Below are 27,566 nucleotides of genomic sequence, written 5' to 3'. Positions count from 1 at the left end.
GACTTGGGTGGTATACATACGACCCGTATAGTGCTGACAAACTTAACATCGTGAGAATTGTTTCAGATCATCAGATCCTGGCACGACAAAGGGACGCAACTCTGCATTACGAATACTGGCGCCACTCTTCCCTAATGTAATATTAAAATACCATATAACTGAAACAGAAGCATAAACGTGTGCATATGCAAAAGAGAAAAAACACAAACGGTACCTTTCATATAAATAGCAACTTTAATTATTGCACTTGCATATTCGAGTTGATAATGCATAACACAGTCCTATGCTTTGTCATATGGGACTAAAAGTAATGCTCGATAATATTAACCTCTTTCAGAGATCTATCACAAAGAATGATATGGAATAGATAAGGCTATTGCTATATATCGTACACACAAGATCACATAGCGGTATAACAGAACGCCCACCTGTTCAGGGTAAATAACGTTTCCATTTCAGGAGGGATCACCAGCAACCTCTACCATCATTTCCATGATTTATACATCTAAACGGCCAAATACGTTTGTCATGGTCACATAACAAAATTGCCTGAAGCTGGTAGACTATACGCAAATTGGTTTCTGTTCATCATCAATACGTCACGGTTCAGTATACGCCGCGTTCCAGCATCACCTAAGGAATACATACGGCCGCTTTGCAGTGTTGTCGCTATTTTTAACCAACGAATCAAGCCACGGCCTGGTTTCAGCGAGAGGGAAAGTGCTCTGACCAATGAGCGTTCAGATTATATCGCACAGACGGCAGTATATCTGGTGCAATGTGTTCTGCAACCTGCTTGACATCTACTCTGCACATTGCCTCAATATAAGGCAACGGTAGGGTTCGCACAATACTATGTACGGAGTTGGGCTCATTTGACGCCCATGAGTTATACACGGCCTCATTTCATTGGTTGACTTAAAATAGACACGCGTCACTACTACATCCTATTTTAGTTGTATATTTACACTGGCGATTGACAAACGCTTTGCATACACAAACCCGTGAGGTATTGACAATGTTTTTTGTTTAGCTGAAATCGCTTCGTGCATTTGCCTTCTTCCGATCGCTAAAGGACAGACATTTAATTTCAACAATCGTCCACATGTTTAGAAAATAGTTTCGATTTTCAATCTCCTCGGTGCTTAATTCAAGGAGATGCATTGAAGTCTTTTGGCCTCATTGCTCTTGCTGGCTTGATCCTCATCAACGAACTTTTAACGTAACGACCTCCCCACTTTGTACCGCCGAAAACACCCTTGGTCGGATCCCTGTTCAGGTCTGATCCGCATCGATCCAGCCAGAATCCGGATCTGTAATGATTGGCACAGCTCTGACTGCGCCACGAGTCTCGATCATGGTCCCGAGCCGAGAACCCACGACCTTTGTTATGGCGAAGTCCGTCTCGGGTGTTTCCGCTGGTCTTGTTCGTATAGGTGAGTCTGTAATCTTCCTCCTCACTGCCGACGTCGAAGCCCGAGTAGACGGCGTAGTAGAACTTGGTGGAGCGACTCTCAAGGTCGATTCGTAGGTCAAAGGGCTCCCCCATCGTCAGCTGATGCATGATCTCCAGGCCCAGCCAGAACTCACCAGAGAAGTTGCCAAAGCCTTCAATGTAGTCGTCGTAGCTCCTGGAAAACAATACGGAGAGTGAGTGAGTGAGTGAGTGAGTTGGAATTAACGTCGCTTTGAACAGTATTCCCGTTATATCACGGCGTGTCAGCCTAATGTGGGAGGGAAGCCCAAAGTGATGCAGGTCTCTTTTACCACTTTGGTGAAACACACGAGCACGGGTATGGTACTAACAAACCTAGAAACATATTCGGGGCGAACCGGGATATTCGAACCCACGACCATAGGTTTCAGGCGTTCTCAAGGGACGCAACCCTGCACAGCGAATTGAAGCGCCTTAGACGACTGGGTCAACCGTTCCCCACACAATACCCAAATATAGGAATATTTGATATATTCCCTCCCAAAAAGCAATGCTTAATATAGTCGACATGATGTTAAAAACGCCATTGAAGCTACTCTGTGATCGGGTATGTCAATCTGGTGCGGTGGGTGGTCAAGTGGTCAAATTGGTTCACCGAACATCCGGGTATTATTCCATACATGTACTTTTCGTGAAGGTATTCTTGATATTTCCCTCAGTTATAAATACTACTTGCAGTAATTTAGGAATATATAACACATTTTTGAAACTAAATGAAATGATGAAGGGAGTGAGTGAGTGAGTGAGTTTGGTTTAACACCGTGTAACAGTATCACAGACGACATAGCGATGCTAAAGGAATTATGACTCCCATTGTGGGGCGGGTCGTACATGCTGATACGCTCTGCTTTGAATATCAAATACATATAGTTTTGTTTAGTATTCACTATTTCTTTCTTTTAATGCAATTTATTATATCTTTTGAAATCCCTGCATGTAAGCTCTCTGTTTGACCCCACGCTGTGTTGTACGGACGTTAAGAAATGATTTTTGATTTCTCCCCCAGAAATGACAGAATAAAAGTCTATATATTTAAAATGCGCAAAATCCACACCTTTACGCTTGCTTAAAATGCTACATTATTACCCCGGTCTATAGACCATGCCCTCTGTTTTTTCTCAGATGCCTTGCGATCGGAGCATACAACCCACGCTGGCTTATGAGGCTTCAGAACGGTAACAGTCACATGACCATCTCATCCTACCCGGTACCCATTAACTGCTGGGTGAACCTGAGATCATCTACTGAGATCGTATGGCTGCCTCTTCCACAAATTGTACATATTAGATTTATTTAAATGCCATTCGCATCCTGTATAGGGTACACGAGCGTATATTGCCCCGAATAAGCGAACCATGAAATTGGGTTATTCAGCCCTTTCGTTTAAGTGAGGAAGAGTTAGTTCCCTTCGTACTTCGCGACGTCACTCGGCTCGTCTCAATCCCGCAGAATATATCTCGACCAACACTTGGTGGGGTCCATATTGGAACCAACTGAGTGTACACAAACACAGTCCACCAAGGCAGCAGTCAAAATAACTGTGTGTATTTCTTCAAATCAAAGTTGAGAACTATTTTAACTCCCAAACAACCGAGACAGCGGTCTCTGGGATTAGGCGGTCAAAGTGAATTAACCGTCGTGTCTCCCACTTCGCGGGTGGCGGAATGAGACGAGTTGTCCCGGGAGACCATGAGCTCAAACTCGTCACAGAATGGAGCTTTTGTTTCCAAAAGTCAAACGTGTTTAATATTACTTATTACAGGAAAATATTAAAGTTATGGCGGGCTTACTGTGTTACAAATATATCACTGTTGTGTGTTGGGATCACTTGTTACAGATATACATCACTGTTGTGTGTTGGGATCACTTGTTACAGATATATTGGGATTACTTGTTACAGATATATATTACTGTTGTGTGTTGGGATCACTTGTTACAGATATATTGGGATTACTTGTTAAAGATATGTATTACTGTTGTGTGGCGGGATCACTTGTTACAGATATATTGGGATTACTTATTACAGATATATATTACTGTTGTGTGTTGGGATCACTTGTTACAGATATATATTACTGTTGTGTGGCGGGATCACTTGTTACAGATATATTGGGATTACTTGTTAAAGATATATATTACTGTTGTGTGTTGGGATCACTTGTTACAGATATATTGGGATTACTTGTTACAGATATATATTACTGTTGTGTGGCGGGAATACTTGTTACATATATATTGGGATTACTTGTTACAGATATATATTACTGTTGTGTGGCGGGATTGCTTGTTACAGATATATTGGGATTGCTTGTTACAGATATATATTACTGTTGTGTGGCGGGAATACTTGTTACATATATATTGGGATCACTTGTTACAGATATATATTACTGTTGTGTGGCGGGAATACTTGTTACAGATATATTGGGATTACTTATTACAGATATATATTACTGTTGTGTGGCGGGATCACTTGTTACAGATATATTGGGATTACTTGTTACAGATATATATTACTGTTGTGTGGCGGGAATACTTGTTACAGATATATTTGGATTACTTATTACAGATATATATTACTGTTGTGTGTTGGGATCACTTGTTACAGATATATTGGGATTACTTGTTACAGATATATATATTACTGTTGTGTGGCGGGATCACTTGTTACAGATATATTGGAATTGCTTGTTACAGATATATTGGGATTGCTTGTTACAGATATATTGGGATTACTTGTTACAGATATATTGGGATTGCTTGTTACAGATATATTGGGATTACTTGTTACAGATATATTGGAATTACTTGTTACAGATATATTGGAATTACTTGTTACAGATATATATTACTGTTGCGTGTTGGGATCACTTGTTACAGATATATTGGGATTGCTTGTTACAGATATATTGGGATTGCTTGTTACAGATATATATTACTGTTGTGTGGCGGGATCACTTGTTACAGATATATTGGGATTACTTGTTACAGATATACATTACTGCTGTATGTTGGGATTACGTGTTACAGATATATATCACTGTTGTGTGTTGGGATCACTTGTTACAGATGTATTAGGATTGCTTGTTACAGATATATATATATTACTGTTATGGCGGGATTACTATGTTACAAATATATATCACTGTTGTGCGGCGGGATTACTTGTTACAGATATATTGGGAGTACTTGTTATAGATATATATTACTGCTGTATGTTGTGATTACGTGTTACAGATATATATCACTGTTGTGTGTTGGGATTACTTGTTACAGATATATTGGGATTACTTGTTACAGATATATATCACTGTTGTGTGTTGGGATTACTTGTTACAGATATATTGGGATTACTTGTTAGAGATATATATTACTGTTGTGTGTTGGGATCACTTGTTACAGATATATTTGGATTACTTGTTACATATATATATTACTGTTGTGTGTTGGGATCACTTGTTACATATATATTGGGTTATTGTTACAGATATATATTACAGCTGTGTGTTGGGATCACGTGTTACTGATATATTGGGATAACTTGCTACATATATATATATATATATATATATATATATATATATATATATATATATATATTACTGTTGTGTGTTGGGATTACTTGTTACAGATATATATTACTGTTGCGAGTTGGGATCACTTGTTACAGATATATTGGGATTACTTGTTACAGATATATATCACTGTTGTGTGTTGGGATTACTTGTTACAGATATATTGGGATTACTTGTTAGATATATATATTACTGTTGTGCGTTGGGATCACTTGTTACAGATATATTGGGATTATTTATTACAGATATATATTACTGTTGTGTGTTGGGATCACTTGTTACAGATATATTGGGATTACATGTTACAGATATATATTATTGTTGTGTGTTGGGATCACTTGTTACAGATATATTGGGTTATTGTTACAGATATATATTACTGTTGTTTGTTGGGATCACGTGTTACAGATATATTGGGATTACTTGTTACAGATATATATTACCGTTGTGTGTTGGGATCACTTGTCAGAGATATATTGGGACTACTTGTAACAGATACATGTTACTGTTATGGCGGGATTACTGTGTTACAAATAGTGTTACAAGAGACATTGTTGTTGTTTATTTATAATATATTTATAATATACCTTGCAACAACGTATTTTTGTGGCAGACAGTATAATTTTTTCTCCCATCTGATGTATAATTTACTCTTTTTCTAGCATTTTCTGGGACAAGCAGAGGATATCAGAGAATGGGCAGTCCCTCATAATGAAAGAGCTCTCACGAACGAGTGATACTCTGCGCTGTGTTAGTGATGCCAAAGGTGTAAAACGAATGTAAGCAGGCGATAGGGCTGTGTCATTCATCATCATAGAATGTACATATAATACAGTAAACAATCGAGAATGATGTTGGTGCTTTGGCAACCAGATTTGATAGATGGGAATAATGTAGCCAACTGGTGCCATAATGTGTGGAGCGAGTTTGCAGTGTGTACGGTACTTGGTGCCAGAGAGCGAGGCACTGGCTGATGAAGACCGATCACCTCCTCTCCTGCTAATGTTCTACTTACCATAGTGGCACCACATTTCGTGTAATGTCAAACTCTGGACCAGTTTATCGATTTACAGGACATGACTTCTTCCTCAGTATCATGTCTCTAAAAGGGGCCACATGAAGTCTGTATATTCTATATTGATGTCAATACTTGTACACATTCATGTTTTGGTGTTTTGTTAATCAGTATTAGACTACACGTGTATATATCGACTAGTTTACTAGATTACTCATTGTAAACTTCGACATGGTTGTAGCGACCTAAATGGAGACTATATTCACATTTTCATTAGTGATATTTCAACTTGTAGTTTTGGATTTTACTGCAATGACAGTCTTCATTATTTAACGCAGTGTTTAAATTTCAGCCATGTAAGATCTAACTGTTTTTTTCTACAAATGGGTTTGTTAGTCGCCTCTTACGACAAGCATAGTCGCCTGTTACGGCGAGCACTGGTTGCTGAAGACCTATTCTACCCCGGATCTTCTACAATAAGGGATACAGTATATCAATTATATAGTTCGGTAATTCATTTTCGCTACGTACATTATGTTTAAAGGTTGTCGAATCTGTCCATGATTATTTTACTCAAACAATCGCTTTAGCAGCTTATAAGTGTCACATGTCATGCAAAAATTTAAGTTGTGTAAAAATGATGTTTTACTAGCTGAGTCGAGCCAAATAATTCTCATTCACATATGTATATTATTTAATTGTCGATGGTGTGTTGTTCTGAAAATTGTATCAATTATATGTGTTCTGGAGAGATTATCAAATAGGCATTGTGCTTGTTGACCAATCCAGGGTTTCATTAATGGAAATAAAGTGTCGTTAAAAGCATATCGACTAGAATACTTGAATAGGCATTCCGTGAAGCCTTGGGGTGGTAGACTTGTGATAAATGCAAATACATGCATGAATTATTAGACCCGCATCATGTTGTATATGTACACAATTGTCATTGAGAAATGAACGTGATTACAATGTTGACTAATGTGTCTTTTGCGGGTGTTATTTAGAATTTGATACGTGAAGATATTAACATCGAAGAACCTCCCGCTTAAGTCGTCGGCTACAGATGAGTGAGTGAGTTGGATTTTAAGCCGCTTTTGGCACTATTTCCCTATTATCACGGCGGGGGTCACCTTCCAATACTCAATATCAACCGATAATTTAAAAAATCACACTACAGTGTTTGTCCATATGTTTACTCTACCGAGATGATATATGCTTTATTTGAATCTATATAATGACTTTGTCTGTGACGTCATTGACAAGCTTAACATATTCTTTTTCGGTGAGTGAGTGAGTTTAACGCCGTTTTTAACTGTATTCCAGTTATATCACGGCGTGTCAGCTTAATGTGGAAGGAAATCCCGACGTGATGCAGGTCTCAGACATTTACCACTTCGGTGAAACCCATGAGCGCAGGTATGGTGCTGACAAACCTAGAAACATAATCGGAACGAACCGGGATTCGAACCCACAATCATAGGTTTCTGGCGTGCCCAAGGGACGCAACTCTGCACAGCGAATCACGACAGAAACATATGTAAAATGTTTAATTAAATAATGCTTTTTATTTCATTCGGGAACACCTGGTATCATCACTATCTGATATCGACCTCCTCCGTGGTCTGTATATGCTCTACTTATGGTTATAACGAACAACGTATATAACGAATTACAATTAGTGGTACTTTGAGTTCGTTATAACCGTAGTTTACTGTACACCGCCCGGAGAGCGGTGGTTTAAAAGATGGTACTTGTTGTCACCCTGTCTGGTGCTCGTCATAAAGGGGCTAAAACAAGGACTGGTCGGCACGTAGTTTGTATACTGTGTATCTGAGTGGGGTATTCATGTTAAACTGCGCCATGGTATCTCAGTGGGCAAGCACCATAAAATCAGTATTAGTCCGTTGTGGGTTATCTTACCTTAATTTTAAAGATAAATTTTTATGAAATTTGCATATGTTAAAAGTAATACCCGTCTTCCTGTCCGTTGACACCTGAAACCTTTGTCTATAGTTATTTCTGTGAACGATGTAGTGGTAAATGTACCTACTAAAATACAATCTACACTCAGTCTGTCAAAAACTCCCATTTTGACCAAGGTTTTGACAGTGTAACATGCTGTCAAAAACTTTGACGAATGTAAGCAGCCCAACTTGGACCAAGTTCTTTATCAAAGTTTTTGAAAGTGTAACGGAGGCTTCAGGAGGGCACCGGTGGCACAGTCGTCTAAGGTGCTGCAATTCGCCTCGATTATGTTTCTAGGTTTGTTAGCACCATACCCGTGGGTTTCACCATAGAGGTAAAGGTCTGAAATCCCGGAATACCATCCCCCCCCCCCCCCCCCCCCCCCCCCCCACCACACACACACACACACCACACACACCCCGAGGGAGGTCGGCAAATATGGCATCCACGGGTATTAGTAGGTTTCTGTACATAAGTGCAGCCTTAATAAGTCCGATTTAAGTGGTTAAGAATCCGTTATGTGCTGACAGGTGGCACGGGTGGCCCAGTCGTCCGAGGCGCCGCGATTCGCTGTGCAGAGTTGCGTCCCTTGGGCACGCAAGAAACCTATAACTGGAATACCGTTAAAAGCGGCCTTAAACCCAACTCACTCACTATCAAAATAATAGTTATACAAGTTATATAAGATAGCTACGCCAGTGTGCATTACCGCATGCAGTAACTGATGACGCCTAGCGATGACGTCATGGTTACCTGTGGAAGTCTGTTTCACCGTCGTACCGCCTCTGTAGGAGCGTCCATCCATCTTGACAGAACACCAGGGAGGTGTAGGCGCTGTGTTCAGGTTTGATCTGGTAGATACCCCTCTGTGAGTTCCCTCGGTCTAGAACGTCCTGACAATCTGTTGAAAACAAGGCGGAGAGGTCACTGCCACATGGGCATGTCTAGAGTGTTTTGCCAGCATGTCGATATATCGATTACCTTTGGCATTTCGAAAAGCATATTCCGCCAGGGGGCGGTTTGTTTTGCTTGTAATATAAGATTCGAATGATTCAGGGAGGATTAACCACAGGAACCCACATGACGGTTAGGTCTGCTATGTCACCATGTGCTTTCCGTCTGATGTCATCTTGTATTTAGTAAAGCGCCGATGTTTATAAACCTGCTGATAAAGCAAAATGAGCATTTGGCAAACGCTTGTCAGATGAACCCAGCGGACACGTTATATTCCTCTATCTAACGTTAAGCATATCAAACAGGGAGTGCCGGACAGAAGACCACATGAAAGAATCATTTCATGATTTAATCAGCGTATTCCCCCATTCAGCTAAAACATATTCGACTTACAAAACACATTGCTTACATCAATGGATAAGGTCATGTGTTTCTGAGTCTGAACTACAACACATGTTTGCCTTCATCCCAGGTTAACCACCCCGCGTCTTCATGGACGGCATGGCATGTGAGCTGGTCGGCATACACGTGTACAGTGTATGGTTAGGCATTTCCTTTGGGTGTCAGTCTACTTGATGCAAGTACGATAAAACAGAATAGAACAATAAAATTGCAAAATACGATAAAAAACGAGACATTTTCTTTTCGATGTCTAGAGCGACTTTGATGCTTGCAAACATATATAGTATTTGTGACGCTGTCCACAGCACGTGATCTTTCCAATACATGTTGGTTGGTTGGTTGGTTTGTTGTTTAACGCCGCACTCAGCGATATTCCAGCTATATGACGGCGGTCTGTAAATAATCGAGTCTGGGCCAGACAATCCAGTGATTAATACCATGAGCATCGATCCACGCAATTGGGATCGATGACATGGATCAACCAAGTCAGCGAGCCTGACCACCCGATCCCGTTAGTCGCCTTTTACGACAAGCATAGTCGCCTTTTACGGCAAGCATGGGGTGCTGAAGACCTATTCTAGCCCGGAATCTTCACGGGTCTCGAATACAATGTACTATATTTTTAAACTGTAACTTTTTTAAGATATGATCACGGTCCTGTGTTTAACATGTAAAACAGTGGAATCTATGTATTCGGAACCATCGAACAGGTATCGAGAGACAAGCCACTGGGTTATGGCTGTTTTCTTGAAAACATTCAGAATGAATACTTTTGCTTCATGTAAATTAGTCAATACTACTTCTTTGTTTGTTTGATTGTTGTTTAATGCGCTGTCAGCAATATATCAGATACATGACGGTGGTCTGTAAATAATCGAGTCTTGAACAGACAAGCCAGTGATTGACACCATGAGCATCGATCCACGCAATTGGGATACGATGACATGCATCAACCAAGTCAGCGATCCTGACCACCCGATCCAGTTAGTCGAATCTTAAATACGTGTGTACATTGGTCAGTGTCCAAATAACACGTCATCAATCGTGTTGCTATGGTAATGTGGTTGTGTGGTCAATATACAGAGCATGTTGTCCTAAGGATCACAATGACCTGAAGTTCTCTATTCTATGTAGTTAACATGTATGTAATAACATAGCCCTGGCCCTCTATTAGGGGGGCAGGATGTGGCTTCCAATTTTATAAATGTGGATTTCTAAATGGGGAATTACATTTGCAAACATACAGACATATACGTACTTTTATTAATATTAAATAATTCAAATCCGAGGAAAGACATTTAGTATGAAATAAGGCCAAAAGAGCAGATGACCCTCATCTATTGTTTTAAAACGGATAATGTTGGAGTGCACGTTGTAAGGGTGTGACCAAATTGATCCAAATGCTTTCCATTCTAATTCCTGAAATGGTAAATATTTGGCTGAAACAAATCGCTTGCAGATGGGAACAGGCATGGGTTTTTATCTTCTTGGGACAAGTAGTGTCTACATTTGTATTTGCAGTGAGTGAATAGTGTGTGTGTGTGTGTGTGTGTGTGTGTGTGTGTGTGTGTGTGTGTGCGTGCGTGCGTGTGTGTGTGTGTGTGTGTGTGTGTGCGTGCGTGCGTGTGTGTGTGTGTGTGTGTGTGTGGTGAGTGAGTGAGTGAGTGAGTGAGTGAGTGTCTCTCTCTCTCTCTCTCTGTGTGGTGAGTGAGTGAGTGAGTGAGTGAGTGAGTGAGTGTAAGTGTATGTGAGTGTGAGTGTGTGTGGTGAGTGAGTGAGTGAGTGAGTGTGTGTGTGTGTGTCTGTGTGTGTATGAGTGAGTGTGTGTGTGTATGAGTGAGTGTGTGTCTGAGTGTGAGTAAGTGAGTGAGTGAGTGAGTGTGGGTGTGTGTGTGTCTGTGTGTGAGTGTGTGTTTTATGAGAGAGAGAGTATGTGTGTGTGTGTGTGCATTTTATCTCCTTATTTAGCGGTAAAATGTATTTAATAATATGTATGCATTTGCATATGTATATGATATACTTTCTAACTACACGAATAATTGAAAAGAGGGCGAAATAGAAATGTAGCTCCAGCAAAGAATAATGATGATGGTTATGATTAAGGTGATTATAATCATGATATGATGTGTTTTATTATTATTGTGATTATGATTATAACGAATACGATTATTATTATTATTATTGTTGGTTATTATCACATCACCAGTATCATCAACAGCATCATCATCATACTCTTCATCAACAAGACTATTTACACTCAATGTACTTGTTCAGTGTTTTTGACAATATGAGTTCAGTCCATTCAGTCATACATACAGTAGGTTGCATTGTGTCGAAACCTTTAATGTGTTTGATGTGTCTTGGTGCAAGGGTCACGCATGTGAATATAACATCATTAGACGACTGCGTGGTTTTTGCTTTGGGCAGTGTATTTTGTGTGTTGTCCTTGGGTGATTTAACGGTTCCGAGTAATTGTGATGGGCGATAGCGCTCGCCTGGAGTCGCATTGCCATTTGAACACTCTCAGAGACAACACCGATTTCAATGAAATTATGATGAAAAAACATTAGTGATTATTGTTTAAAAACCTGTACTGACAATCATATCAACCGCCAATTCCACTTTCAAAAACAACGATAAAAACAGCGATACTAATACGTATACTCATACTAAATCTACTAATAATGACGAGAATAATCCTATCACTATGTTAATGTGATTTACAAAGTAGATAACTTCAAGTAAGTGAAATTTTAAGCATAAGACTTTTACATTTAAACAGTACTAGTATTCTCAGGCACGTCAGGCAAAGTATTGCGGCCACCAAGTACTAGCAGGTGGCAGCTGACTGGCGTCTTGCTGAGACGGCTTTTCTTTGTACATCTGTATATAATAACCTATTTTCATTAGCCTCCTATCATCCAATGTGGCATCTCGTTTCTATCATTGCAGCATTGGGATGTTAGGACGGGGCACGCTATTCACCATGCTAAATTCATATGCCGACTTCATGGAATCTATTTCTGGCATAAATGCTTGTGCGGATGTAAACGAGATTTAACGGGCAAAGAACTTCCCTTGGGGTGAAAACACGAGTCTGTACTTCCGTTCTGGGGGGTGAAGCTGGTAACGTGGAGGCTGACGGGGGACGCTGCTTAGGGGGACGGAGGGGAAATGCCTCAGAAGCGGTCGTAAAAGTGGTGTTGGGTTGCCCCGTGTTTGTTCATAGTGTAATGTACTCCATGATACTGTCAGAGGCAGGAAGCACTTGAACAATCGGATATTGAGTTACCATGGTCTTGAATGCATAACATTGTTACAACCTTGCTTGCTGGTCTTATTTGTTACAGGCTCACATGCATGTAAAGCATTGTTGTATCATTACATGCATATATTATTTGTTACAGGTTTACACGCATGTTAAGCATTGTTGTAGCATTACATGCATATATTATTTGTTACAGGTTTACATGCATGTAAAGCATTGTTGTATCATTACATGCATATATTATTTGTTACAGGTTTACACGCATGTTAAGCATTGTTGTAGCATTACATGCATATATTATTTGTTACAGGTTTACATGCATGTTAAGCATTGTTGTAGCATTACATGCATATATTATTTGTTACAGGTTTACATGCATGTTAAGCATTGTTGTAGCATTACATGCATATATTATTTGTTACAGGTTTACACGCATGTTAAGCATTGTTGTAGCATTACATGCATATATTATTTGTTACAGGTTTACACGCATATTAAGCATTGTTGTAGCATTACATGCATATATTATTTGTTACAGGGTTTCATGCATGTTAAGCATTGTTGTAGCATTACATGCATATATTATTTGTTACAGGGTTACATGCATGTTAAGCATTGTATGACGTTGTTACAACTTTAACCGACTGTCGAGCAATGTTGTAGCATTTCATACAAGTATTATTTGTTACAGGTTCACATGCACTATAACATTTTATTGCGTTGTTACAACTTAAAACGCAAGTTAAGCATTGTTTTAGCATTGTATGCATGCATTTCTTTGTAATAACTTGAAATGCACGTAAAGCATTGTTTTAGCATCGCGTGCATGTATTACTTTGTAATAAATTGAAATGCACGTTAAGCATTGTTTTAGCATCGCATGCATGTATTACTTTGTAATAACTTTAAATGCACGTTAAGAATTGTTTTAGCATCGCATGATTGTATTACTTTGTAAAAACTTTAAATGCACGTTAAGCATTGTTTTAGCATCGCATGCATGTATAACGTGTTAATAACTTTAAATGCACGTTAAGCATTGTTTTAGCATCGCATGCATGTATTACTTTGTAATAACTTTAAATGCACGTTAAGAATTGTTTTAGCATCGCCGTATGTATTATTTTGTTACATGTGTACAAGCATGTCCAGCAGTTTAGAAGGATTACACGTATCACAAGGAGTGAGTGAGTGAGTGAGTATTTTTGTACGTCGCTTTTAGCAATATTCCAGCAAAATAACGGCGGGGAACACCAAAAATAGTATAAGGAATGAAGAGAATGAATAGATATATGAATCACTGAATAGATAGACAACCGATCATAACTGCTTATGGATTGAGTGAAACAGATATATACCCATATGTATTGATGATAGATTGGTTACTGAAAGGGGGTTACACAAACAGACAGTTAGAAGTGGGTTTGAATGCTCAACGAACGTGAAAAAATGCCAATTGGTTGATCTCAGAATGAAGGATGATTGGATGTCAAATTAAATTAGACAAACGAATTGATAGGTGAATAGATGCGTAGATAACTGGATGGCAAAATGAAGCCGTCTGATAAATGAATTCGTGGATAGATGTTTCATATTATAAATGGACACCTGATAGACACATGAATGATGCCGGAATGGCTGTGACTATAGGTATATGATGTTAGATAGATAGATAGATAGATAGGTAGGTAGGTAGATAGATAGATAGATAGGTAGGTAGGTAGGTAGGTAGGTAGGTAGGTAGGTAGGTAGGTAGGTAGGTAGGTAGGTAGGTAGGTAGGTAGGTAGATAGATAGACAAGTAACAGAAAAAAGCTATTAGTAATTAAATCCACAGATGCATATTGGAGTATGTCACACTGATGAATGAATGAATTATAGACATATACAAAGATGGATGGAAGTGGGAAGAAATGATTTTTAATGTGTGAAAACATACTAGCCAAACTGAATGTTCATACAGATATATTTAGACACACTAACATACAAACGTACAGACAAATCGTGACCTGTTAGCAAAGGAACTCGCCAACTCCACAATTTCTCCTAAGTGACGTGTGTTAACAATACGATATAATCAGCTAAACGTGGAGCAAACCTCCACATTTATGAGGTAAGAAATGTTATTGTCAGGGACTATAATGATTTAAAGATGTTAACAAACGGAAAAGAATTCTGGAATTTTGGCCCTAGGACCCGTTTTGTGGTAAAGTAATATGCGGGCAGTTGGTCGCAGGTTGAAATACGTTAAAGTGTCTGTTTTGCGTTGTCACTAAATAAATTTTATTTTGACACAGGCAGGAAAACTTGTATAGCGGTACCGGATACGTGTTTTAGTTACAAGTAAAACATAGATTACGAAATGTTTATGCTTAGAAAATATGTTTGTACATCGAGTTGAGTATTATTTTCATGAAAAACCTGCTTTCGTTGTACTGCCACTGTTTAAAGTTGGAAACGGGTCGCAATGACGTAAATTTAATAAACCACAAACGCCAATAGTTAGTAAGGGCACGGACGTCCGTTGTAATCTACTATCAAACACCAATAGTTAGTAAGGGCAAGGACGTCCATTGTAATCTAATATCAAACACCAATAGTTAGTAAGGACAAGAACGTCCATTGTAATCTACTATCAAGCACCAATAGTTAGTAAGGACAAGAACGTCCATTGTAATCTACTATCAAACATCAATAGTTAGTAAGGACAAGAACGTCCATTGTAATCTACTATCAAGCACCAATAGTTAGTAAGGGCAAGGACGTCCATTGTCATCTTCTATCAAACACCAATAGTTAGTAAGGGCAAGAACGTCCATTGTAATCTAATATCAAGCACCAATAGTTAGTAAGGACAAGAACGTCCATTGTAATCTACTATCAAGCACGAATAGTTAGTAAGGACAGGAACGTCCATTGTAATCTACTATCAAACACCAATAGTTAGTAAGGGCAAGGACGTCCATTGTAATCTACTATCAAACACCAATAGTTAGTAAGGGCACGGACGTCCATTGTAATCTACTATCAAACACCAATAGTAAGTAAGGGCACAGACGTTCATTGTAATCTACTATCAAACACCAATAGTTAGTAAGGACAAGAACGTCCATTGTAATCTACTATCAAACACCAATAGTTAGAAAAGGAAAAGGACGTCCAATAGTCTATCTCCCAGGCCCTTGAGAATCAATTATAAAAGGAGTAGAATAAAGTGTAGAATGATTGAACAAGTCTAAAGTGCTTCAGCTCAGAAATTATGCATTGTTCTGGGCTCCATTTGGATTTTATTATTTTATATAGAGGGTACGCTTTTTTCTAAAATAAGATAACTTAATTTCTGGTACAATATGTCAGTGTGACGACCAATGTAATGTTACATCATACACCAACATTTATTAATGGTACTGACGTCCATTACAAACTACCATTAGACACCAACAGTTAACAAGGGTGCTGACGTCCATTGCAATCATACATCAAGCACCAACAGTTATTAAAGGTACTGAAGTCCATTACAAACTACCATTAGACACCAACAGTTAACAAGGGTACAGACGTCCATTGCAATCATACATCAATCACCAACAGTTATTAAAGGTACTGACGTCCATTACAAACTACCATTAGACACCAACAGTTAACAAGGGTGCTGACGTCCATTGCAATCATACATCAAGCACCAACAGTTAACAAGTGTGCTGACGTCCATTGCAATCATACATCAATCACCAACAGTTATTAATGGTACTGACGTCCATTACAAACTACCATTAGACACCAACAGTTAACAAGGGTGCTGACGTCCATTGCAATCATACATCAAGCACCAACAGTTAACAAGGGTGCTGACGTCAATTTCAATCATACATCAAGCACCAACAGTTATTAAAGGTACTGACGTCCATTACAAACTACCATTAGACACCAACAGTTAACAAGGGTGCTGACGTCCATTGCAATCATACATCAAGCACCAACAGTTAACAAGGGTGCTGACGTCAATTTCAATCATACATCAAGCACCAACAGTTAACAAGGGTGCTGACGTCCATTGCAATCATACATCAAGCACCAACAGTTATTAAAGATACTGACGTTCATTACAAACTACCATTAGACACCAACAGTTAACAAGGGTACAGACGTCCATTGCAATCATACATCAAGCACCAACAGTTATTAAAGGTACTGAAGTCCATTACAAACTACCATTAGACACCTACAGTTAACAAGGGTACAGACGTCCATTGCAATCATACATCAAGCACCAACAGTTAACAAGTGTGCTGACGTCCATTGCAATCATACATCAAGCACCAACAGTTATTAAAGGTACTGAAGTCCATTACAAACTACCATTAGACACCAACAGTTAACAAGTGTAAAGACGTCCATTGCAATCATACATCAAGCACCAACAGTTAACAAGGGTACTGACGTCCATTGCAATCATACATCAATCACCAACAGTTATTAAAGGTACTGACGTCCATTACAAACTACCATTAGACACCAACAGTTAACAAGGGTGCTGACGTCCATTGCAATCATACATCAATCACCAACAGTTATTAAAGGTACTGAAGTCAATTACAAACTACCATTAGACACCAACAGTTAACAAGGTTACAGACGTCCATTGCAATCATACATCAAGCACCAACAGTTAACAAGGGTGCTGACGTCCATTGCAATCATACATCAAGCACCAACAGTTAACAAGGGTACTGACGTCCATTGCAATCATACATCAAGCACCAACAGTTAACAAGGGTACTGACGTCCATTGCAATCATACATCAAGCACCAACAGTTAACAAGGGTGCTGACGTCAATTGCAATCATACATCAAGCACCAACAGTTATTTAAGGTACTGAAGTCCATTACAAACTACCATTAGACACCAACAGTTAACAAGGGTACAGACGTCCATTGCAATCATACATCAAGCACCAACAGTTAACAAGGGTGCTGACGTCCATTGCAATCATACTTCAAGCACCAACAGTTAACAAGGGTGCTGACGTCCATTGCAATCATACTTCAAGCACCAACAGTTAACAAGGGTGCTGACGTCCATTGCAATCATACATCAAGCACCAACAGTTATTAAAGGTACTGACGTCCATTATAAACTACCATTAGACACCAACAGTTAACAAGGTTACAGACGTCCATTGCAATCATACATCAAGCACCAACAGTTAACAAGGGTGCTGACGTCCATTGCAATCATACATCAATCACCGACAGTTATGAAAGGTACTGAAGTCAATTACAAACTACCATTAGACACCAACAGTTAACAAGGGTACTGACGTCCATTGCAATCATACATCAAGCACCAACAGTTAACAAGGGTGCTGACGTCCATTGCAATCATACATCAAGCACCAACAGTTAACAAGGGTACTGACGTCCATTGCAATCATACATCAAGCACCAACAGTTAACAAGGGTACTGACGTCCATTGCAATCATACATCAAGCACCAACAGTTAACAAGGGTAATGACGACCATTGCAATCAAACATCGAGCACAAACAGTTATTAAAGGTACTGACGTCCATTACAAACTACCATTAGACACCAACAGTTAACAAGGGTACAGACGTCCATCGAATCATACGTCAAGCACCAACAGTTAACAAGGTTTCTGACGTCCATTGCAATCATACATCAAGCACCAACAGTTAACAAGGGTGCTGACGTCCATTGCAATCATACATCAAGCACCAACAGTTAACAAGGGTGCTGACGACCATTGCAATCATACATCAAGCACCAACAGTTATTAAAGGTACTGACGTCCATTACAAACTACCATTAGACACCAACAGTTAACAAGGGTGCTGACGTCCATTGCAATCATACATCAAGCACCAACAGTTAACAAGGGTGCTGACGTCCATTGCAATCATACATCAATCACCAACAGTTATTAAAGGTACTGAAGTCCATTACAAACTACCATTAGACACCAACAGTTAACAAGGGTGCTGACGTCCATTGCAATCATACATCAAGCACCAACAGTTATTAAAGGTACTGAAGTCCATTACAAACTACCATTAGACACCTACAGTTAACAAGGGTACAGACGTCCATTGAAGTCATACGTCAAGCACCAACAGTTAACAAGGGTGCTGACGTCCATTGCAATCATACATCAAGCACCAACAGTTATTAAAGGTACTGACGTCCATTATAAACTACCATTAGACACCAACAGTTAACAAGGGTGCTGACGTCAATTGCAATCATACATCAAGCACCAACAGTTAACAAGGGTGCTGACGACCATTGCAATCATACATCGAGCACCAACAGTTATTAAAGGTACTGACGTCCATTACAAACTACCATTAGACACCAACAGTTAACAAGGGTGCTGACGTCCATTGCAATCATACATCAAGCACCAACAGTTAACAAGGGTGCTGACGTCCATTGCAATCATACATCAATCACCAACAGTTATTAAAGGTACTGACGTCCATTACAAACTACCATTAGACACCAACAGTTAACAAGGGTGCTGACGTCAATTGCAATCATACATCAAGCACCAACAGTTATTAAAGGTACTGAAGTCCATTACAAACTACCATTAGACACCAACAGTTAACAAGGGTACAGACGTCCATTGAAGTCATACGTCAAGCACCAACAGTTAACAAGGGTGCTGACGTCCATTGCAATCATACATCAAGCACCAACAGTTATTAAAGGTACTGACGTCCATTATAAACTACCATTAGACACCAACAGTTAACAAGGGTGCTGACGTCCATTGCAATCATACATCAAGCACCAACAGTTAACAAGGGTACTGACGTCCATTGCAATCATACATCAAGCACCATCAGTTATTAATGGTACTGCTTAGCTTCCCTTCGCCGAGTCTTTTGTGCAACACCCACTCGAAGAAAAGACCACCTTTAGAAACGTTACTTAGAAATGTACGTAAATATATGTAAATTTACACTAAAATGCAAGTACATTATGGATATGAATGTAAATTTAGTCAAAAAGGAACGTAAATATTTGCAAATTTAGACTTCATTGTATGTAAAAATATGTACATTTAGACTTAAATGTTTTACTCAAGTTGTTTATTTCTGTACACATTGAAACACAATGAAGCCTCCATTGATGCACCTTACTGCTTGTTATCTGAGTGTCACAGAAACGTCTATGGTGCAGTAGGGCGACCATGCAATCACTTTTATTGTTAACGGTCATATTTCGATTTAAAACGTACTGTCAATAGATCAGCTAGTTTACTTCCATCCCTGAAGTGTGATGCTTCTATAGAAAACCGAGATACATCTTGGCATATGTGGCAGTGAATAGTAAGCACCGGCGAGAGCACAAGGGAGGAGACTGTCACACACACCGTTGAAATGACCAATACTGATTTTGGTTAAGCCTTTAGATCCAATGAGTCAGTGAATGAGTATGGTTTTACGCCGCTTTTAGCAATATTCCAGCAATATCACGGCGGGGGACACCAGAAACGGGCTTCACATATTGTAACCATGTCGGGAATCGAACCCGGGTCTTCGGCGTGACGAGTAGACGCTTTAACCTCTAGGCTACCCGACTGCCCCCTAGATCGAATGAAACCTTCTACATTTGTGAAAGTGTGACATCAACGTACATGCTGTGTATCTGTTGCCCTCTTTGGTTAGAGTGGTTTCACATTGTTGCAATTGGTTGTAAATATTTACAAATGTGTTAATGTTTGCACAATGCTAATCAAAAACAGCACCAAACCCGATGGACTGGTACTCAGGAACCTAACAGTTACAAGAAAATGAGATAAAGATGGTTTTAAAATATTACAATAAACGAGTACAACAACGAGATTTTCTTTTAGAATTCTTAGCAATGCCGTTGTAACCCTGCAACACTTCGTTGAGACAGTGGAGCTGTATGGAGTTAGCTATATAAAACGCCAACGCCAGAGAGCAGTCGGTCTCCACCATCCACCGAAACAGACGGGTCGCAGACCACGTCATCATTTTGTACCAGGAGCGAGAAAAATAAATATTGACCTATTTATTGACCGCTTTATCTGTTAATGGTCTAAAATACGGTACCTATAAATAAGCAAAGATAACACGATAAATATGTATAGGTATCATCGCACCCCATAACATTAAAAGATCAAAGCCTACGTGTTATGTTGCAATGATGTTCACAATCAATCAGTTATTTACACATATACACATAGGTACGCTTCAGATTACCTTTGAAAGTATCCGTGGACCTTGGCGCATCATCAGACAAGGCAATGCTGGTAGGGCTATTTAGAACACTCAGCCCGGGGAATCGAAGACTATTTTTCCAATTTTGAGATTCAGCATCAACCTTCTCCACTAGTTCCTGCAAGTCCTGTAACTGTTTTTCAATCTTGCCCAACCGATCCATCGTTTGTGCCTTGTCCGACGTAGACGTCTGAACATAGTTGTTGAGGCTGTTGATGGAGTATTCGATGTTGGTGGGACAACCACAACTGTCGGTCCTACCCGTGGAGATTGGGGGTGGGGATGTGAAGGTTTCTTCAGTGGGTGGGGGTAGTAGTCCCTGGGGGGTGGTGTATAACACCCTCTGTCTCGACCGCTGTCGTTCTCTTTCTCTCCTCTCTAGTTCCCTCGCTCTTTCCCTCGATCTTTCTCTCTCCCTCTCCCTCCTCTCTACTTCCCTCTCTCTTTCACTCTCTCTCTCCCTCCTTTCTTTGTCCCTTCCTCTGGACCGACTGCTAGTGCGACGTCGATCTGGTCTTGTCCTGGGAGCTGGTGTTAGTCCGTCATCGATGTCGTCGTATTCATTATAATAATCCCTCTGCTGGAAGCTGAGTTGTACGCAAATGAGAAGCAGAACACATATTAGCAGTAAATTTCGAAGTATATGCACTTCCATTCTTCCAGGCCAATATCCAAACTGTAAATAGACCAGATGTTAGGTAGACAGGCGTCGGTCGTATTGGGGAAACGGCAATGAAAGATTGCCACCAATCCCAATCTACACAAACAATCCGATGTCAAAAAACACCGGCCACAAGCGAATCGGGCCTTTGAAAGTCTAGTGACGATAGATTCCCTTAAAGGCCATTGGTCTCCCCAACGCAATACGCATCTACTTAAAAACGCCTGTACGCGTTTAAGTCCAAATAGTCTGGAAGCGTTTCTTGAAATATACAGAAACACTGTCGGTTAGGGCTCCCTATGACCAACTGGCGGAGAACGGTGCAAGTGGTAGTATTTGCTTAAGGGATGTGTTGTAATGTTCTACACAATGATATCAGCCTGGTTCTGATACAATAAGGGATCACGTGACTATGGCTCGTGGCGGAAAATGTCAACAAGCTGACTTCAGTATGAAGCAGAGAATGGGAAAAGATCTGGGTGTTTTTGTTTCTCGTTCTACATAACGTGACACCAGGATATGCCTATTCAACAAAATATTTTAAATTGGGAAAAATTAAATACCACTGTAACCTTTCTTTAATGTATGTTTCGTTGTGAAATGTACCTTTCATGATCAGCTGAAGGAAAATGAGACGAAAATGTCAAATAAACAATGCGAGATTTGATCTGTAATGTAAAATCTTCTTAAGGTCTCTCTGATTCAAGGCAAGTGTTGAAGGAGTACGCAAAGTGTGGATATTTATTTCCTTATTGTTACGATACATCAGAGACATAACGGCCGACCATTTCATCACGGTTCTCATCAAAGAGATTCCGGAAGGGGTTTATTCATAAACAGGCAATATTGCTTCATTCAACCGATAAAACCTCAACGTAGTGTGTGTTCGTTTAATGTTGCATTGATGTTCTTGTGTTAATATTTGACAAAGGGTTTTAGAGAGAAACAAGATAATGTATACCCAGTGATACTGGGCAGGTCGGCTCGGTGTCAGTCTGAGTGGGGTATTCATGTTAAAGGGGCACGGGTGGCCCAGTCGTCTAAGGCGCCGCGATTCGCTGTGCAGAGTTGTGTCCCATGGACAAGCCAGAAACCTATGATTGTGGGTTCGAATCCTGGTTCGCCCCGATTACGTTTCAAGGTTTGTCAGCACCATACCCTTGCTCGTGGGTTTCACCGAAGTGGTAAACGTCTGAGACCTGCATTACTTGGGGCCTTCCTCCCACATTGAGCAGACACGCCCTGATATAACTGGAATACTGGAATAATCTTGGACGCGACATTAAACCCCATTTCAAGCCATCTCACCTCAACTCACCTGTCTCGAAATCCTTGGTCTCGATGAAACCATGATTCAGCTAGAATTAAGAGTGTCTGGTATTGAAAATCGTCATGAGGGATGTATTTATGGTAAACTGAATAAAACAGCATTCTCGGATCAGCAGATAGAGAGACTGGTGTATGTTATTTGTGTCTAACCTCGTTACAATACGCAACATTAATAAAAATTATACATAGAATACAATACATATTAAATACAGTAACGCGCCACTCCTTGCAGTGTTATGAGCGATTGATTTTTGTTCGCAAGTATAGAAAAAAAAGTTAAAGCTTTACATTAATATTTGTATATTATTACAAATTAAGAGTCCGTACATTCAAAATACTTTTGCGGGTCTTCTTCTGGTTTGGAGAGAATATAACCTACTTTCCGGGCATCATGAAAATCCCTAAAATCTGGGCAGGCTGAAATACAACGACTTAAACATTCCGAAGGTGATACTTAATGAAACACATTCAAAACGCTTTTTAGAACATATACAAAGGTCACATTTGTTTTATTGATATTCACAATTAATTAAATAATCCAGTAAAAAGAAGTTAAAAAACTCCCATTGCAGATTAACTGAAGTGATTTGAAAGAATCGAGTGTTCTCTAACTAACTTTGTTTGTGTAGCATATAGATAAGCCATTCAAAGCTAATACAAATAACTAAAATTGCAAGAACCACGTGTGTGTTATGGTAAACCAAAATCTAAATCAACTAACCAAACATTATATGTTAGACATATTGTGTTATTATTAGTTTTATATTAAAATGTTTTGGGTATAATCTTAGAAATATAAAATAATACGGTCCCTCCCCACCCTAGCGAATGGCGACTATTTCCTGCTTCTTCCCCACGCTTGGTGTCAGTTTTGATATTCCACCACCTCCATCTCCGGATACAGCACAACGCCCTTTCTCTTTTAGTTGTTTTTATTGGCATACATTGTTCATCCATTTCAAAAGCCGTTGCCCGTAATGAACTGTTCGGTGCTTTGAGAAGGGCACACTGTTAAAGAAACACACATAGGAAATGTCAAAATAAGCTTAGAGATACACAAGGAAATATAGTAATTTCGTTTTTCGTTTTTTTGTTTGATGTTTAACGCCGTATTCGACAATATTCCAGCAATATGACGGTGGTCTGTAAATAATCGTGTCTGGGTCAGACAATCCAGTGATTGACATCGTGAGCATCGATTTACGCAATTGGGATACGATTAGACATCAACAAGGTCAGCAAACCTGACGACACGATCCCCCTTGGGGTTTACGACAAGCACGGGTGGCTCAGTCGTCTAAGGTGCCGCAATTTGTTTTCAGAGTTGCGTCCCATAGGCATGCCGTAAACCGATGATCGTGGGTTCGAATCCTGGTTCGCCTTCGATTATGTTTCTCGGTTTGTCAGCACCATACCCGTGCTCGTGGGTTTCATCTTAAGTTGGCAAGGTACAGTTATTACGAATTGTAAAATGAAAGGGAATGTTGAATCGACTTTCTACTGCGTTTGAATACTTTGCTTGACAAATGTATTTTTTCCTCAATCCCTAATTTGAAAAAAACCAACTTGTCTTTCGGTTTGCCGAAATGGATAATATATTAATTCAATGTTAAGTTTGGTTACCGGTATTAGTTCTCAGAACAAGCTCGCTTAATAATTAATTGCGTTTCACACATTCTGTTAACCAGTTGGTTTCAGTTATCACGGAATCATATGACGTTATCCATTGTTTCATGGCGTATTTTCATCATGAATTGCTGGTAAACTTAGTATTTTAACGTTTGTCGATAAACAGTATGTGTATTGGGATTTACGTGACCCTGTGACCGTGAAGATCCTGAGAAGAATAGGTCTTCAGCAGCCTATGGCATCCTATCCCAATTGCGTGGATTGATGCTCATGATGTCAATCGCCAGATTCTCTGTTCTAGACTCGATTATTAACAGACTGCCGTCATATAGTTGGAATATTGCTGAGTGCGGCGTTAAACAACAAACAAACAACAAAACATTGTTCTTTGCTCGTTTGTGCCGACTATGGCTGTTTGAGGTCGGAGGTAACCAATCGTTAAACAACAAATAAACAAACAAAACGTGACCCTGTGTTATTGAGTATTCGCTGCCCGACTAAACGGCGTCGGTTCCAAATGAAACACCAGACCATCGGCTAGTGATTGGCACCCGCACAACGGAACCGTTTTCTCCCAAATAAGAAGGGTAAACATGAGTTCAAGAATAATAATACAGACACTTTAGAAGACTACAATATTAAGCCTACAATTAGTGCGACTGGACAACAAGAAACCGTGGCATTACAGCCGTTAACGACCCGTGAAGATCCGGGATAGAATAGGTCTTCAGCAACCCATGCCTGTCGTAAAAGGCGACTATGCCTGTCGTAAGAGGCGACTAACGGGGTCGGCTGGTCAGGCTCGCTGACATGGTTGATGCATGTCATCATATCCTAATTGCGTGGATCGATGCTCATGATGTCAATCACTGGATTGTCTGGACCATAATTGTCTGGACCGCCGTCATAAAGCTGGTATATTGCTGAGTGCGGCGTTAAACAACAAACAAACCATTGCAGTCGTTAACAGTCAGCAACGAAGCAGTGGTTCTTTAATGAGCTATGCGGAAGCACGTGCAGTACATGAAACCCGAATCAAGTAGAGCCATACACCATCCCGAGAGACAATGTCTGTTGGCAGCCTACATCAGATCATTGTCCGTGCGCCCAGCTATCAAACACGTGTTCTTTTAATATACTGCAGATCTACGGCATCTTGGAACTGTTCCTTGTCAGCTTGTATGCTGCAGATATGTACGATGTGTAGGTCAGCTGTTGATATGTAAAATATATGAGAGGGTGTTCTTGATGCACATTCCAGGTCAACTGTAGATATGTTCGATGTATGATTGCCTATTCTTCATTCACATTCTCAGTCAGCTGAAGATATGTACTCCCCATAAAAAAGAATCGCACAGGTAGATTTTTAGTAAATACATTATAGCTAATAAAGTAGATATATTTAATTTAATATCATAGATACAAATATGAAATTTTGGAGCTCGATAGTCACATGTTGTCGTTGTACAAAGGCATTGAAAACTGTTTATTGTCATCTCACATAAGGCCACAAGGTGGCGCTGAGCTCATATCGGTGGCACTATCTCGTGTGACCGCCCCGGGCAGCAATCCCGGCTCTCCTCGGTACTGACTGGATACACTCGTCTCCAGTTTCTCAAATTCCAAGGCTGTAAGGTATGGCACCAACGCATGCGTCGCTGTCGATGGATCTGATGCAAAACAGGGACGATAACTGTTCTTCTGGGTCGGATTCCAGCCTCGCAAAGATTGTTCTGACAGTCTGGTCCGATATCCTCCTCAAACCAGGGATGTGTCCTGCAGTCTGCGTAGCTGTGGCATTGCGATGACGTAGGTGGAGCAGTCGAATGTAGCGATCCTGTGTGCAGGGGTGGTAACTCTTGGTCGGCCGGTTCTCGGACGGTCTGCAGTGGAATCGAACTATGTGTATCGGTCCCAAGGCGGCAAATTGTGCTATGGTGGACGTTGAAGTGACATGCAACAGAAGACTGCGATTCCCCTCTTTGGATACGTCCTATGGCGATGTTCCGATCGGCAGCGCTGAGTCTCGGCATTTTCGAACTTGAAAAATGTTGGCAATTGAATGACAAATTAACTATGCTTGCCTTTAATAGCCACTACCATGAGTTACGAATGCCATAACTTGCACGTGCATTTTGCTTTACTGTTTTCCTCCATGACATATTTGAACAGGTGTGAAAACAATGCCGTTTAAGACATTGCAAATCGACAATGGCGGCGTTTTGACGCACCGTTTGTCGAATATCAGACCACCAACATTTTCCAATAACATATATCCAATTTATATACCGTTTTTTGTGTAGTCAGGTTCAATGAACTACATACTACCTGTGCGTTTCTTATTTTGAAGAGTGTATACGATGTCTGATAGGGTGTTCTTTTATAGACATTCTCTGTCAGCTGTAGATATGTACGCTGTGTGGGAGGATGTTCTTTGATACACGTTCTGGGTCAGCTGTAGATATGTACGCTGTGTGATAGGGTGTTCTTTGAAACACATTCTCGGTCAGCTGTAGAAATGTTCGCTGTGTGATAGGGTGTTCTTTGATACACGTTCTCAGTCAGCTGTAGATATGTACGCTGTGTGGGAGGATGTTCTTTGCTACACATTCTCGGTCAGCTGTAGATATGTACCCTGTGTGATAGGGTGTTCTTTGATACACATTCTCGGTCAGCTGTAGATATGCACGCTGTGTGATAGGGTGTTCTTTGATACAAATTCTCGGTCAGCTGTAGATATGCACGCTGTGTGATAGGGTGTTCTTTGATACACGTTCTCGGTCAGCTGTAGATATGTACGATGTCTGATAGGGTGTTCTTTGATACACGTTCTCGGTCAGCTGTAGATATGTACGCTGTGTGGTAGGGTGTTCTTTGATACACATTCTCGGTCAGCTGTAGATATGTACGCTGTGTGATAGGGTGTTCTTTGATACACATTCTCGGTCAGCTGTAGATATGTACGCTGTGTGGTAGGGTGTTCTTTGATACACGTTC

At 40.1% G+C, this 27,566-nt stretch overlaps 1 protein-coding gene across 1 annotated transcript; it reads right to left on the bottom strand.

Annotated features, from left to right (window-relative positions):
• Positions 1-215: 215 nt before the first annotated feature.
• Positions 216-21,972, bottom strand: LOC124147378 (angiopoietin-related protein 1-like). The gene is made up of 3 exons (XM_046518078.2): positions 20,933-21,972; positions 8,804-8,951; positions 216-1,631 (listed from the first exon to the last, which is right to left on the bottom strand). The coding sequence occupies exons 1-3, from the start codon at positions 21,603-21,605 to the stop codon at positions 1,151-1,153; spliced, it is 1,302 nt and encodes a 433-aa protein (XP_046374034.1). The 5' UTR covers positions 21,606-21,972; the 3' UTR covers positions 216-1,150.
• Positions 21,973-27,566: the final 5,594 nt, after the last annotated feature.

This window comes from Haliotis rufescens, unplaced genomic scaffold, assembly GCF_023055435.1.
Source record: "Haliotis rufescens isolate VD_foot unplaced genomic scaffold, xgHalRufe1.0.p SCAF_26, whole genome shotgun sequence".
Lineage (NCBI taxonomy): Eukaryota > Metazoa > Mollusca > Gastropoda > Lepetellida > Haliotidae > Haliotis > Haliotis rufescens.
The sequence above is the reverse complement of the archived record's forward strand: the minus strand, read 5'-3'. Positions and strand labels throughout refer to the sequence as shown.